General features: G+C 40.4%; 1 protein-coding gene across 3 annotated transcripts in view; it reads right to left on the reverse strand.

The window, feature by feature from the left end:
• Positions 1-17,169, reverse strand: part of DLGAP2 (DLG associated protein 2) — an 824,782-nt gene that overhangs the window by 148,700 nt on the left and 658,913 nt on the right. For all 3 annotated transcript variants that reach the window (XM_073589202.1, XM_073589200.1, XM_073589201.1), the window contains one exon: positions 2,296-2,648. In XM_073589202.1, coding sequence (XP_073445303.1) covers positions 2,296-2,648 — 353 coding nt within the window. The remainder of the gene's footprint in view (positions 1-2,295; positions 2,649-17,169) is intronic.

Raw genomic sequence — 17,169 nt, forward strand, 5'->3', positions numbered from 1 at the left:
CACCACTAAACCTTGAGGTATAACATTTATAACCGGGGAGGATTCAGAGTAGCAGTCATTCAACAGAAAACTCTACAGTAGGGATGGTCTATGAGCTAGTTTTTGATGAACTTACAATCTATACATTTTAAGTCTATATACGGTACCTTAATTTACCCATTAGACATCTATGGATGACAGTGTCAAATTAAATAGCTGTGCAGAGTCCAAAAACACTATTTCCATGGCTATCCCTTTGTCCGGGTTTCTACTCACCTCTTTGATAAAACAAATCAGGTTGGTATAACAACATTTAATATGTATGGTCCCCAGAAAAACTATTGCCCAGATATTAGGGCATTTTGCATGTTTCAACATATTTTCTTTCAATACTACTGCTTTTTTTAAGGGCAATATTTGCTTCTGGGCACTTACTGTACCTTGTATTTTGGGTATTTTTTAGCCATTTTTACTTTGTCTTTATTGCACTTTATTAATTCTCAGGACTTCTGCTTTCCTTTTGGGGGAAATGATCCCCTCTCCTCAATAGGTATATGTACGTTTTAATGATTTGGAATTCTGTGGCTTTGTGCAATTGAGTCCTGCATTTTTGCTACTATTTATACAGTGTTTTAGGCTATGTGCACACGTAAGCAGAATTTTCCTGAGCAAAACCTGACTCCTTCCCAGGAAATCCGCATTTTTATTTTTCGCGTTTTTTTGCATGTTTTTGTTGCGTTTTTTACGTGTTTTTTTCCGGAGCATCCACATTCTCTTTGAATATAGTTGAAAATGTGGATTTTTCCGCAAAATTTATGAACTTGCTGCGTTTTTTTCTGTGATGCATCTTTTTTTGCGGAAAAAAAAAAAGCATCATGTGCACAAAAATTGTGGAATTCATTCTAATAATGGGATGCTTAATGTATGCGTTGTTTAAGCGTTTTTGCAGGGAAAAAATGCATAAAAAATGCGACAAAAATGCGAACGTGTGCACACAGCCTTAATGTTGTACATGTTGCTAAATACCTCACTTACATATAGAGTCTGTAATATAATTAATGGAATTAAAAGCAATATACAATCATGATAAAAACTAAGCACACCTTTGAATTCTATGGTTTTACTATCAAGACATGATAAAAAGAATCATCTGGTTAAAATTTGGTAACTACAATCCCAGAGAAACACCAACACATGATAAATCACACAATGTCATTATTTATTTGCCAAAAATTAGGCAAAAATGCAGAAGCAGTGTGTAAAAAATTAAGAACAGCCTTACTGATTCAACAGGGATTAAAAGGGTAAGTAGTAGCCAGGTACTACTAATAAAATGCCCTTGATTAGTTATTCACAGACTAATAACTCGGCACTCCAATGAAGTAATGAAAACTTTAATTCTTATGCTATGCAAAAAAATACATGTATGTGACATTTAGGACCATAATCCTGAACCATCGTCAGAGGAACTGCAAATACTGAGAAAGGAACATGAGAAGTAGCTAAGAGAGCGCCGGTATAGCAGTAATATGACAAATTGATAAGGTCATACAAAATACAATTACTGCAGCTTATTGTTGCTAAAGGTGTTTCAAAAAGCTATTGATTTATGGGGTGTACTTATCTTTTTGCAAACTCCTGCATTTAGGCAATGTTTTGTATAAATGAATAATAACACAGTGTAATTTGCCATGTGCTGCTGTTTGACATTGTATTCACCCAATTCTAAGCCTGTCTGAGACCCATATTTTTATTATGTTCTCTTTTAAAGAAAACATAGAATTCCAAAAGGGTATACACTTAGTTTTTCACATTTTTACAATGGATCTTAAACACCCCACTTTTTTTACATAAATACTGTACCCTTCTTTTCCCAAAGTAACTCATTTTGTTTTTTGAAGTTAATGGGATTATCCTAACTTTAGTAGAGGGATCTATTGAAATGGAGTGGTGGTCTCGTATGCACATTCATTGTCTATGCATGCACTGCCACCACTCCATTCTACTGAACCATTTCAGCACCATGTTCTTGGGATTGGTCGTGGTCCCAGCAGTCTGGCCAACAGCAATCAGCACGTTATTACCTATTCAATCGGTGATAATCTGCTGAGATGAGGACAGCGTCATTAAACATCAAACAGTAATGTATATTTTCCTTGAGACAATACTTATCTTTTTTTTTAAATAACTAACTAAATATCAATCATGAGAATCCAAGCTAATTTTATTAGTTAAGCCTTTGACCTATTCAATAAAATGTATTTTCCTGACCAATAAAGTAATTTTGAAAAGCAACATATAAAAGTAAAACCATACCTGGATCCCTATTGAGGCACGCCGTTTCTTGAGGAACTCATCTGACTTGGTAACTGAAACAGCCTTGTCACTGGTGCTCCTAACAGAACTGCTTTTGCTCTCAGAAGCATGACGCTGTGCTGCAGCTGATTCCAAGGCAAGATTCATGGCCTTGTTACTATCCAGGCTGTCTGTGGAGTTATAAAGGCCCCGGCCATCATGAGGCCATGGGGATATCCTTCGAGTCCGGCTATCGTGATAGGCATCCTGGGTAGACTCTGTGCTGCTTTGTGCTGTCACTGAGATAAGCGGCTTGGAGGTTGTTCGTGGAGGAACCGGAGGAGGTGTCTTCTTATAGTTTGGGTATGACACAGCTGTAAGTAACACAGGGAACATGTTATTTATTATAATTAAAAAGCAAGAAAATTCATATTAATTGTTACCTTTGTCAAAAAATTCAATAATTCAATTAGAAAATCTTACAAATATCTCCATAAGTGAAAAATTATAACAACCAATTGTTTTACCTAGAGAAAGGAGTATCGATTTGTAGGAGTCTGGCCCATCGGCCAGGTCAGTTATCTGTGACCGATGGGAGCCCTGTGAACCTCCTTTATGTTTGGCACGTCTTTTGACTAACTGGGCTAGCATGAAGCCATCATTGCAGAGTGACACACACACACAACATCACTCCTGCCCAGCTAGTCAACAACAGAATGTTAGGAATGCCAGGAGATAAGGAGATTCAGGCCTCCTGTCCAGTGATCACAGATTACTGACCTAGCCAATGGACTGGAGTCATGCAATCTATTCTCCCATCTCAAGTTTTAACCCATCATTCACTAACACATGACTTCATGTACATTTAAATTGAATACAGAAATAAGCTATGTCTGTCAGTACTCAAAAAAAAAATCACAAACAATGCCTGTGCACATTAGGTATAACCTGAGAGGAAAGGTAAAGTAGTAAAATGAAATCAAGCTACTAACTTGGAGCAAGTTCAGAAAAGAGCGACCAGAATGGTAACCGGTCTGCAAACCCTGTCTTATGAGGAAAGGTTGCAGGATTTGGGAATGTTTAGTTTGCAAAAGAGAAGACTGAGAGGAGACTTAATAGCTGTCTACAAATATCTAAAGGGCTGTCACATTGTAGAAGGATCATCTTTATTCTCATTTGCACAAGGAAAGACTAGAAGCAATGGGATGAAACTGAATGGGAGGTGACACAGATTAGATATTAGAAAAAACTTTTTGACAGTTAGAGTGATCAATGAGTGGAACAGGCTGCCATGAGAAGTGGTGAGTTCTCCTTCAATGGAAGTCTTCAAACAGAGGCTGGACAGACATCTGACTGGGATGATTTAGCGAATCCTGCTTTGAGCAGGGGGTTGGACCAGATGGCCCAGGAGGTCCTTTCCAACTCTACGATTCTATGATTCTATGATTCTATGAGTGTACAATAATTTGGAGGACTTATAGGTATATAGACTGTTGTTGCCAGCAGATCCTTCTTAAGATAAAGAATTATTCATTTAAGACAATACAATCTGTTTTTGTGGTGCAACCATTTCCCGCCAGTAGTGATTATCTCATAAGGATGAAGTCCACATATTCACAGTTTGCATCAATCCTTGCAGATAAACAAAGATTCCAAACTCCTAGGGAATTGATCTTGCTGTTTATTGGCATATGAGTATAAAAACTACATGATTCGGAGCCAGACCGGCTCTTTCATAAGACATATACAGTGGCGTTTAAAATTTTGGGCACCCCTGATCAAAGTTATTGTTATTGTGAACAGTTATGCCCTTTCCCACCTGAGATATATCCATACGTCCCTGTGACCTGTGTCTTATTGCCCTTACATCCCGGTTATTTTGCGCGCACATGAGCTGTACATGTGCAATCGCCACTGGTTGTCAGCTGATTCTGACAACTGACACCCGGCACCAGGAGCGGTCATGCACCACTCCTGGCACTTTAATCCCCTAAATGCTGTGATTGAACTTGATTGCAGTATCTCAGGAGCTGTCAGAGGGTTGACAGCCCCTCTGCCCTTGGATCAGAGACCCCGCGATGTCACGCGGGGTCCTGATCGTTGCCATGGTGACCAAATATCATCATGACGACATCCGGGTCACCATAGCTAGGAAAATTGCTAGATCATGATCAGAGCATGATCAGCAACTTACCCTGTCAGTGCAGAGTTGACAGTTTGCATAGCATAGGGATGCTCCTGTATTCCCATGCTATACAAGCGATCAACCTGCAAAAAATGAAAGTCCCATAGTGGTACAAAGTAAAAATTAAAAAAAAAAAGTTAAAAACAAGTTAAAAAAAATTGTAAAAACATTTAAAAAAAAAAATCAAAACATATTAATAAAAAAAATCTAAATATATTGTACCCATGAATGAATAAATATTTTTATGAAAAAAAAAGTACACATATTTAGTATTGTCACAATCCGACCTATGAAATTGTCCCACTAGTTAACCCCTTTAATGAATACCAAAAAAATTAAAAATAAAAAAAAAGGCAAACATAAAGTGGAATAAAAGGCGATCAAAAAGATGGATGTAAATAAAAATTGTACCACTGAAAACATCATCTTTTTCGGCAAAAAAACAAGATATCACACAGCTCCATCAGTGGAAAAATAAAAAAGTTATAGCCCTCAGAATAAAATGCAAAAATAATTATTTTTTCTATAAAATAGTTTTTATTGTGTAAAAGCGCCAAAACAAAAAAAATCTAAATGTGGTATTGTTGTAATAATACTGACAAGAAGAATACAACTGCCTTATCAATTTTACCACAAGCGGGACAACTTAAAAAAAATCCTGAATTGCTGTTTTTTTGTTCATTCTGCCTCCAAAAAAATATCACCAATGCCCAGCAATGCTCCGCAGCTAACTGAGTTGGTGACCAAGAGAAATCGCCCCCTAAAGAAAGACTTCCAATAGTCTGATACTCGAGTTAGCAGCACTCTACCCTGGGGAAGCATCTTGTCCAAATGTTACTGACTGCTGGGCACAGTCCCACATGGGCCTGGGACAGAACTTGCTGAGCGTTACCTCTGAAAGGGGAGACAACAAATAATCCTGCGCCCGGCTGACAGAGGGTTAATCATGCCTGCTGCTCCCTACAGACAGCTTCAGCGGGCACCTGCCATGCTACAACCCTGGAATCTGCATTCACTGACAGCAAGCAGAGCCGTGCACCGAAGCCCGTGCTCCTCAGAACGCTTCTACTCCCCTAGTACTAGGACCCGCTGGAAGACTGGCGGCAGATTGCATCACGTGGTCCCCGCACTGCGCCAGTACATGAGGTAATGCTCAGCAAGTTCTGTCCCAGGCCCATGTGGGACAGACTATCAGACTATTGGAAGCCTTTCTTTAGGGGGCGATTTCTCAAAAAAAATAGAATAGAAAGCGATCAAAAAATGTCATGTGTCTGAAAACGGTCCCAATAAAAATGTCAACTCGTCACACAGAGAACAAGCACTCACATGACTCTGTGGGCTGAAATGTGGAAAAATTATGGCTCTCAAAATATGGTGATGCAAAAATTTGTTTTTGCAATAAAAGCATCTTTTACTATATGACAGTCTCGACTTACTCGCACCCATATAAGTCTATGGGTGTGAGTGACAACACACCTCACTCAGATATCATCCGAGCGCAGTGCGATATACGCCGACGCTGGGAATGGAGGAGATGGAGAAAATACTTTCTTCACCTCCTCCACAGCTGTGCTCCAATTCTCTATGTGCGAGGGGATCAAAGCATAGTAGCGTGACACAAGGCTACCGCTCACAGCAGAGCAGGAGCCGAGGGTCATAAACATATCGTATCTGGTGCTCTGGCATCAGAAGCCAAGTTGCAGCACCCGCTAGGGCAGTGGCGTACTCGGTACCGGGCTGGTCAGTTCTTCAGGGGATGGCACAGCAGCAGTGACCCGGTCCATGGCCCTGGGTATGCAATAAAATGAAAGGGGGGAAGTTTATAGGGGATTAAGTCGTGATGCCACCTGTGGTGTTCGGCAATAAGATGGCCGACGCTGCGATTCAGATCCACTGGGGCAGTTGGTGATGCAGCAAAGATGTCACAGCTCTCCACTGGTAGAGCTAGGCCCCAGGGCAGTTATAGGATAGTAGATGATGGTAATCATTGTAGTGCAGGGCAAATGACGCAGTAAATAAATCTGAGGACACAGCAAGGTGCAGTCTTCACACTTTTACTCAGTCTTTCAAGTTACAATCCCCAGTCGGGGTGCTGTGTCCTCTGGGTCGGTGGTCCAGCCAGTTCTCGGGTAATTTGGGGTACACTTTGCCAGAACCCCCTTCTTATGTTCCTTCTCTGGTCGTCTCTCTGCACTGGCTCCTGCCTCTCCTGCCCTGCACCTCACACACAGTGTCACAAGCCAGCAGCCTCGGATTCTGTCAGGCAATGATCTCCTGGTCCCCATGACCCTACATGGCTGCCTTTTCAGCGAATGTGTGTGGATTTGGCTGTCACACATACAGATACTTCAGCCTCCAGTTTTCTAGCTGAGTCCTACAGTCTTTCCACTAGTCTGGGACCGGTTCCCAACTGCGACCTGGTCCTTTCACCCGTCTACAGTCAGCGTGGATTCGGGCGCCAGGGGTGGATTCTTCACTTCCCTGGCCCCTAGGACCCCTTCTTTACTCTACAGACCTGGGATGAGCTCCTCACTCCTTCAGTGTCCTCCACAAACTGTCTTCTCTTCCTGACTCCTCCTCCAACTGACACCTGTTACTATGACAACTCTCCACTACCACCTGTCAGCTTTCTCTCCAGCTGACCTACCCTTATCTACTTTCTCCACCCACACCCTCTACCTAGTTCCTCCCTGGCCTAAAGAGGTGTTGTGTTGGGTGCTAGTGTGTGGGTACTGGGTAGTGACTCCATCCTTACCCGAGAGTGTGGTACAACACCTCTGGCTGAGGTGCAGTACCTCTGTGGCGACTAGTCCCTCAAGGGTGTCACAATATGCTAGTGTGACCCCGGCCTAATTTGCAGGTTATAGCATTACTAACCTGCCCAGCGCCTGCACGCAGACATACACTGCGAGGAGAAAATGAACTTTATTCCTCCAGGCAGAATTCGGTTTCAGTCATGGGTGCAGCGCCAGCCCAGGTTCAGTCATTGTTCAGAATATACAGAGCAGCAGCCGTTATGCACCCCCAGCCCTAACAGACACTGGCACATCAGCGTTCGTATGCCTGTATCTTCACTGTGGCCATGAGAAAGGTTTCCAACTAAAATGTTGGCATGAGTAATGTACAGACACTTTCTGCTGCGTAAAGAAATTACTTTGGATTGACTTGAAATTCCTCTCTGTCATGGTATTTACATATAGTAATGTGACAGAGTAATGAACCCCAGGGCTTGTAACACAAAAGGTAACAGACCTAAGCAGCACTGAGTACAAAAGACTAGTGGGGGTCCCTAGTGCAAGGGTTCCAGGGCACCAGTAGTGGAAGAAATAGGATACAGAGGGCGTAAGGCCCTTACAGCACAAGTCTACATGCCAGACCAGGAACCATACTTTCAAGTAGCTCACTGGGGTGTAAATGGAGACGATTGCCTCACCGGTGGATACCGCCCCACACTACACTGTCAGCAAACAGGAAGAAAGACAAAAGCCACCAGTCAGTGGTAGTAACTTCATCTTCCTGTGCCAATGTATGTCGTGTATAACCTCAATTGCGAAAAAAATGAGACGCTATGTAAAATGTATAGAAAACAAACAAGCAATAATTTTATTCACAGCAGAATATAGATTTAAGGTGAAGGAAAACAGTAAACCTCTATGACAGACCATATGGATGGAAGGCTTATGACTTGTATTCAATAGAATGGTGCCTATATTCATCACTGATATTTTTTTTAAATGTCAGCAATGTATTTTTGTATGTTTTTAGTTGTTTATTATTCTCACTTTAATAGATGAAAAACAATTGAGATGGGAAAATGGACATTTTTCATTTAGTTGCATAATTATTTTGTGCTTATATAGTTGCCCAATTATTCTGAACAGATAAATATACTCCTAAGAGTTCCGTAGATAAATGGAAGAGTGCAATCCGATAAAAAATCGGATTACACTCTGACCAATGTTATTCAATAAGTTACATCTCATCTGAGATTTTTTTTCTCAGCTGAAATCGAACTGAGAAAAAAATTGCAACATGCTGCAATTTGCAGCGTATCTCGGATGAGACTCGCCAATGCAAGTCAATGGATGCAAGTGCTGTTCGATTTTTACTCACCGGTGTCCTTTGAAAAGCCGACAATTCATATGTGGCTACAGTAAAATCACACTGACAGTTTAGATTAGAATAGAATAGATAGAATAGATACATACACGCACACATATGTATATATATTTATATATATATACAGTATACACACACACGTCAGTGACACACACACACATATGTATGTATTTATATTACATAGATAAAAGAAAAGCAGGTAATTCAGCAGCCACGGTAGTGTAAAATCACGACAGGAGCCGACAGGATAGAAGAGATGGATTACATACAATAAATACATACAGAATAGGTAGATATATAGATGTCAGTGACAAATACAATTGATACAGTGTATGCAGCTTACTTTACATGTATTTAATTAATTAAAGATGATTTTTCCAAAAAAATGGCGTGGGCTCCTGTGCAATTTTTGTAATCAGCAGAGGGTAAGCCGACGGCTGGGGGCCAATGTTTATAGCCTGGGAAGGGAGTAATACCCATGGAGCTTCCCAGGGTATTAATATCAGCTCACAGCTGTATACTTAGCCTTTACTGGCTATTAAAATGGGGTACCCTAAAAAAATGACATGGGGTCCCCCTATAATTAACAGCCGGCAAAGGTTATGCAGACAGCTGCGGGCTGATATTAATAGCCTAGGAAGGGGCCATGGATACTGCCCCCCCTGGCTAAAAACATAAGCTCTCAGCCGCCCCAGAAAAATGCATCTTTAAGATGCGCCAAATCTGGCACTTAGCCTTGCTCTTCCCACTTGACCCATAGTTTTGGCAAAGTTGGGGGCATTGGTGTCACCTTTGTGACATCAAGCCCTGAGGTTAGTAATGGAGAGACATTAATAAGATGCCCCTATTACTAACCCAATAGTCATATTGTAAATAAAACACAGACACAAAGTAAAAATCCTTTAATTGAAATAAAGACACAGAAGACTTAATATTTTTAGTTAAACCATACTTACGACCTCTCCTAATTCCTGCAAAGCCCTCGATCTCCTGTAATAAAAGTAAAATAATAATTATAAACCAACAATATACCATACCTGTCTGTTGTTGTGTCCCACGCAGTAATCCATATTTGGGGGATATACAGTTTTCAACCTGGATGGTGCCAAGATGAGACCGCCCTGGCTGAAAACCACTTGTGAATGAGGAGATGCTGAGAGTACAGCCTCAGTGACTAGCGGTGACATCACTGAGTCTGTGCTCCCTCACAGCCTGAACTGCGGTGACCTCTGGACCGTGGGAAAAAGCCAGTGATGAGGTTACCACAGTTCATGCTCAGTGTATTCACAGCAGATCACCGTGAGGAGAGAGAAATAGGGTCCCCCAGTCACCCTTGGTACCTCTGTTGTCCCTGCAGGCCCCCCTGAAGTCCCCCGGGCCGCCAGCTTCTTCCAGGTGAAAATGGCTGGCGCATGGGGGGTGCGCCCACTGACATCTGCCGGTCAGCACCCAGCAACAATAGGAGATTTTTTCCTATTGGTTCATTTTGATCACTGTGATAGACCCTATCACAATGATCAAAATAACAAAAATAGTAAATCAAACCCCCTTTATCACCCCCTTAGTTAGGGAGAAATAATAAAATAAAAAAAAAATATTTATTTCCATTTTCCCATTAGGGTTAGCATTGGGCTAAAGTGAGTTGGGCTAAAGGTAGGGTTTAGGGTTGGGACTAAAGTTAGGGTTAGGGTTTGGATTACGGTTACGGTTGGGATTAGGGTTAGGGTTGGGAATAGGGTTAGGGGTGTGTTGGAGTTAGGGTTGGAGTTAGAATTGGGGGATTTCCACTGTTTAAGCACACCAGGGGCTCTCCAAATGCGACATGGTGGCCAATCTCAATTCCAGACAATTCTGCATTGAAAAAGTCAAACGATGCTCCTTCCCTTCCGAGCTCTGCTGTGCGCCCAATGAGGGATTTACCCCCACTTATGGGGTATCAGCATACTCAGGACAAATTGCACAACAACTTTTGGGGTTCAAGTTCTCCTATTACCCTTGGGAAAATAAAAAATTAGGGGTGAAAATTCATTTTTGTGAAAAAAATATGATTTTTTATTTTTATGGTTCTACATTATAAACTTCTGTAAAGTGCTTGGGGCTTCAAAGTGCTCACCACATATATAGAAAAGTTCCTTAGGGGCTCTACATTCCAAAATGGTGTCACTTCTGCGGGGTTTCCACTCTTTAGGCACATCAGGGGCTCTCCAAATGCAACATGGTGTCCGATCCCAATTCCAGCCAATTTTGCATTGAAAAGTGAAATGGCGCTCCTTCCCTTCTGAGCTCTGTCATGCGCCCAAACAGTGGTTTACCTGCATATATGGGGTATCAGCGTAGTCAGGCCAAATTTTACAACAACTTTTGCAGTCCAATTTTTCCTGTTACCCTTAGTAAAATAAAAAAAATTGGATCTGAAGTAAATTTTTTGTGAAAAAAAGTTAAATGTTCATTTTTTTAAACATTCCAAAAATTCCTGTGAAGCACCTGAAGGGGTAATAAACTTCTTAAATCTGGTTTTGAGCACCTTGAGGGGTGCAGTTTTTAGAATGGTGTCACTTTTGGGTATTTTCTATCATATAGACCCCTCAAAGTGACTTCAAATGTGATGTGGTCCCTAAAAAAAATGGTGTTGCAAAAATGAGAAATCGCTGTTTAACTTTTAACCCTTAAAAAAGATTTTGGTTCCAAAATTGGGCTGATGCAAAGTAAACATGTGGGAAATGTTACTTATTAAGTATTTTATGTGACATATCTCTGTGATTTAATGGCATGAAAATTCAAATTTGGAAAATTGCAAAATTTTTAAAATTTTCCCCAAATTTCAGTTTTTTTCACAAATAAACACAAGTCATGTCAAAGAAATTTTACCACTAACATGAAGTACAATATGTCACGAGAAAACAAAGTCATAATCACCGGGATTCATGGAAGCGTTTCAGAGTTATAACCTCATAAAGGGACAGTGGTCAGAATTATAAAAATTGGCCTGGTCATTAACATGCAAACCACCCTTGGAGGCAAAGGGGTTCATAGCCTGGGAAGCTCCATGGGTATTATCCTCTTCCCAGGCTATAAACATTGGCCCCCAGCCGCCACCCTCTGCTGATTATGAAAATTGCGCAGGAGCCCACACCATTTTCGCAAAAATAATCTTTTATTAATACATGTACAGTAAGCTGCACACTGTACTAATTGTATTTGTCACGGACCTCTATATTTCTACATATTTTACTTGTATTTACTGTATGTAATCCATGTCTTCTATCCTGTTGGCTCCTGCAGTGATTCTACAGAACCCGGCAGATGTATTACCGGCTTTTCTTCTATATATAGGTGTCCAACCTGTCATATATAGGTGTCCAACCTGTCATGGGACTGGTGTCCAACCTGTCATGGGACAGGTTGGACACCTCTTCATTTTGGGGTTTTCTGTTTCCATGACAGATTGGAAAATCGGAAATGACAATGCAGATGTTCTCAGGCCAAAGCAACAAAGAATCTGCCCCAATCCATCAAGCTATCTGCACCAGGGCAGGAACCAGTCTGCCCAGTCATTGGCCCATGAAGGTGTTCGCACCAGCACATCTCCATGGTGCCAACTCTCCTCATCACTCAGTAGCTGCAGGCTTACACCACCTCACCGGCTGACAGGCAGGTGACATCTACACTCCACAGCGCCCTCTCACCTGGATGTACGTTTCCTCACACAACACTTGTTTATTTGGCTGCATAATGGCAGCTCTCTCTAGGTCCTCACTAGGCACAGCGAGGGCAGTGGACCTGCGTTTCCACATTACTAGAGCCCCGGTATGCGAGCTGTCCGGTCCCGCCATCCTCACGACAACGACACAGGACTCACATAGCAGGAAAAAACTGGATGTTCCCGGAAGCGGAAGAGAAAGACGTGAGCAGCTACAGCACCGTTTGTTCACAGGGCATGTGGGGAGATGTAGTTCAATGTTGTACTGTACTTCAATACAGTACGACAATGCTGTGCGCACCTCTAAAGAATTAAAGGGCCCAAGGTTAAAAAACAGGTAAAATGGCTGCGGGCCGCACCAGATGATATCACGGGTTGTATACGGCCCATGGGCCGGACGTTCCCGACCCCTGTGTTAAAGCATATAAGAAAAGGGAAACCATCATGGACTTTTTTTTTACTCAAATGTATGTATTTTGGGCTCCAAGTAATTTTTTTAATTGTGTTTCATAACAAATGTTGCACAAATTTAGCTGAGAATCTGTCAGAGATATCATTCTCATGGGAATTTGTAACTCATGAACTACTTTGCTCTGATTTATGACAACAGACCACATGGAAGTTGAGCTGAACTTTCATGTGGTTATTAATCAGCTGAGATGAACTCAGAAAAAAAACAAATAAAAGAGTTATAAACTTTTCATCAGAACTCAATCTGTCAGTGTTACTGTGGATCCCCTGTGAGGTACCATGTTAGGCTTCAAGCTTTTAACATTCTTAAAATGCTACCACCTGCCCATAAGTAAGTGGCCATCTGAGGCAATGTGCTCTCCATGTCTCAAAGTGCACCTCTGGGCAGATTTAAAGGGAATCTGTCAGCAGGTTTTTGCTATGTAATCTGAAGACAGCAGGAGATAGAGGCTGAGACACAGAGTTTAACTATGTGTCATTTATAACCATGTGTTGTGTTGCTTACTTATAATGAAGGTTTTATCACCTTGTGATTAGCATTGCCAGACAACAAAAGTCTTACTCCGCCTAATCTCCCTATGATAAGCAAAGCAAGAAGTCACTTTATGCACTTTAGAAGCTTGTAGCTAATCTACCATGCAAAAGCAAGCAAGAAGGTCTATGTCACTTCAGAACAATACAACAGAGTCAGCTGTTGGATGCCTTAATTAACGCTTATTTGTTTTCTAATAAAACATGTATTATAAGGGTTATTTGAGATTCTGTTCCTCCGCAAATGTGGTCATAACCATGTGTTGGACTTAGGGCTGCTCGTACTGAAATATTATGAACTAAAAAATATATTCAGAATAAGAAATCCTGTATTTATCAGATGAGATCTTAACTATCTTGGGACACTTGTGTGCGACACATATCGATAACCCTCCAGTAACAGCCAGCAGTGCAGAACAGATTCACATTTTTGATGTCTTGTTATGAGGGCTTCTAGTGATTAGTAAAAGACTAAATTACCGTAGGGCTTGTTACATCATTTATCTAAATAAATTAATCCAGTTATGTAATTTTCAAGAGACGAACATGTAATTAATTCTTGCCGTGGAACGTTTTAGGAGTACGAAACCAGCAATGAAACATACAAATGAATTTCATCTACATTTAATTATCTATTGGCATATTAAAAGTGCTTGCGGAAGCAGACTTAATAATGAAAATGAGAATTCATTGAATCAAGTCCCATTACATATTCAATCATCTTTCCTTAACATTTTTAACAGTATAATCAACATGTAATTACTTCTATACTGATCTTCCATAAAGAACTAGTATTTAGACCATCAGGCCTACAGATGTAAATGTCATAAAGCTATTTACATTGTACAAATGTGAAGCTTTTATGCAAATGTTTCAGTGCAAATGTCATTGACATGTATGACCTCTCTGAATTAATAAGACTCTCTAAATAATATCAACAATAGTATCTATGCTATTCCCTGATTTAAATGACCTTAGTATAACGTTTCACAAAGGGTAAGCCAATCTTTACATAAACACTCGTATGTTTAAATTAAAAAACTGATGTGAATATTCCTGATCTTGCACCATTACAGCTCGTTTACAAAGCTATATGTTTCCAAAGTTACAGACTGTAATCAATCCATGTGTTGTCTACTCTTGAAGATTGGATATGTATTACAGAGAATTGGACCCTGGGTGTTACTCAGTTGACCGGCTTCAGTGACGTCCCTTGCTCGCTTATCCTATAGCTGCCTCACTTTGTAATAGCCGACACCAAGTTTTTCAAGTAGCCCGGCAAACTCCTTTGACATGATCCCCATAGGACTTTTAGAACTGAATCAGGAAAAGGTCAGGTGCTTGAGTATTAAATAGCATTGTCCAAAGTTACATCACATTTGCCAGACGTTTGCTCCTTATGACTTCCATGTTACAACCAGAATTATTTCCAAGCTCAGTCCTGCTTACTAGGCGAAATACAAAATCTACTTCTTAGCAAGCAAGTTACCATCTTCTATCAACTGTTTTCAGTGCTGTTCATAACTGGCCTCTGCAATCAGGGTAAGGCACCTCTTCAAGCAAGTTACCAGATTGTCTATATTACTCTGCTACAGTATACAGGGCTTTTAATTTCCTTGCTATAAGTTGCAATTTGCTTTCTTCACTGCTATTAATTATTTCCCTGCTTGAAAATACCATCATTAATTTAACTCTGTTTTACTTGTAATTAACCATTGACTTGGTGGAAGATACCAGACAGCATATCATGAAACTATTCACTGTACGAACTTGAAGCTTTTAGGCAAATGCTTCAGTGAAAATGTCATTCATCTATAGGACCTCTCTGAATTTATAAGACTCTCAAAATCATACCAACAATAGTATATATGCTCTTCCCTGATTTAAATTACCTCAGTATAATTTTTCTTAAATGGTAAGCCAATTTTTACATTAATGTTTTTTTTCTGCTGTATCTAAAATAAAAACTCAAGTGAATAGTGTTGATCTCGCACCATTTTGTATCTATATCATCTATATCTCCTTTACAAAGCTATATGTTTCCATAGTTATAAACTATAATAAATCCACGTGTAGTTTGCTCTTGAAGATGAGACCTGTATTAAAGAAAATTGAAGCCTGGGTGTAACTCACCTGTCTGGCTTCAGCAATGCCCCTTGCTTCCTTATCCTAGAGCTGCCTTACTTTGCCATAGCCCACTCCAAGTTTTTTGGGTAACAGGGGGAACTCCCTGACATCATTACCATTTGCATTTTAAAATCGAATCAGGGAGAGGTCAGGTGCTTGATTATTATGTAACATTGTCCACAGTTGCCTCATATTTGTCAGAAGATTGCTTCTTATGACTTACATGTTACAAAAAGTGTCCTGCTGCTTACTAGTTGTAATCCACATCTACTTCTCAGCAAGCTCGCTACCAACATCGAGCAAAGGTTTAAGTGTTGTTCACACTTGACCTCTGTAATCAAGTCAATTCCTGTGATTAATTGCAATCCTGGTGGAAAATATCAGTTTCATATACCGTTATTGTTCCCATGTGTACCCAAACATCTGGCTCTGCTTCATCATTTCTTACCTTTGATTCTGCAAAAACTATTAAACCCTGCCCCTGCCCTCTCCAATCCATTCTGAATGCTGCAGCCAGGATCATAATCCTTTCCAATCTCTACACTAATGCCTCTACCCCGTGTCAGTCATTGCACTGGTTGCCCATCCGCTACAGAATCAAATAGAAAGATATCACTCTAAACCACAAAGCTCTCAACAGTTCTACACCATCTTACATCTCCTCCCTAATCTCTGTCTTTCACCCTACATGTGCCTACCATTCTGCTAGTGACCTAAGACTAAAATCCTCAATAATCTGAACCTTTCACTCTAGTCTCCAAGACTTCTCATGAGCTGAGCCATGTCTCTGGAATTCACTAACCAGGGCAATTCATTTAATTCCCAATACTCAATTCTGTAGACTAGTCTATCCCCTCACCTCACTTATGTAACTATTCCAGTTTTCCCCTTCCAAAATTCTCTTCCAAATCTGGTCCCTCATAGCATCTCTTTACATACCTTCCATGGATTTAAGAACCCTCTGTGTCTGTACTTGTACACATATTGGCTGGTGACCGGTTCATGCAGCGTTATGTGAATACCTTACTTATTATACTGATGGCTTCACCGTACAATACAGGCACTTTTTAACATTTACTTTTTGTGTCTCCAGTATTTCCTCATAGAATGTAAGATTATGAACAGGCCCCTCACTCATCTTGGTATCTGTTGAATTATGTGTTTACTCTGTTATGTATTTAATGTCTGTACAAGTACCCTTTGTAATGTAAAATGCTGCGCAACATGTTAGCACTATAGACATAAAAATTATTATTATCAGTACTACCTGCTCCACTTGTTTGTCTGCATACTGCATATTCTGCGGTCCTTGCTAATCTACATTCATCATCCATCAAGACTTGCTATGCTGCACCATTGCCTTTAGTCTGTGCTGCTAACTCTGATCTATGGCTGATAGAATCCACCTCACTAGTTGAGCCCTTAACACTGGGCAAGAAGAAATGTAGGGACTCTTACTGCAATAACACTAATTCAATGCTATGATATTAACATATTATGGCAAGATAAAATGACAGTATACAGCCATATATTGCCCCTTATAAGTTTGTCCAACTAATACAAACTTTCTAAACAATATATAATATTTAGTAAGACAAAATAATTTCAAAGTACTACCAGTGTACCCCACTTTGCGTCTAACAAACTATCCAGTTTGACATCCCCTTAAATTTGCCCTGTTTGCAGTTTTAGTCCATTCTATCTACCCCCTATGTTAACTAACATATATTTGGTGGGTTAATTGTATTAATAGAAATTGGTG

The sequence above is a fragment of the Dendrobates tinctorius genome, unplaced genomic scaffold, assembly GCF_039654945.1.
Source record: "Dendrobates tinctorius isolate UK_male_01 unplaced genomic scaffold, ASM3965494v1 ptg000107l, whole genome shotgun sequence".
In the NCBI taxonomy this organism is placed as follows: Eukaryota; Metazoa; Chordata; class Amphibia; order Anura; family Dendrobatidae; genus Dendrobates; species Dendrobates tinctorius.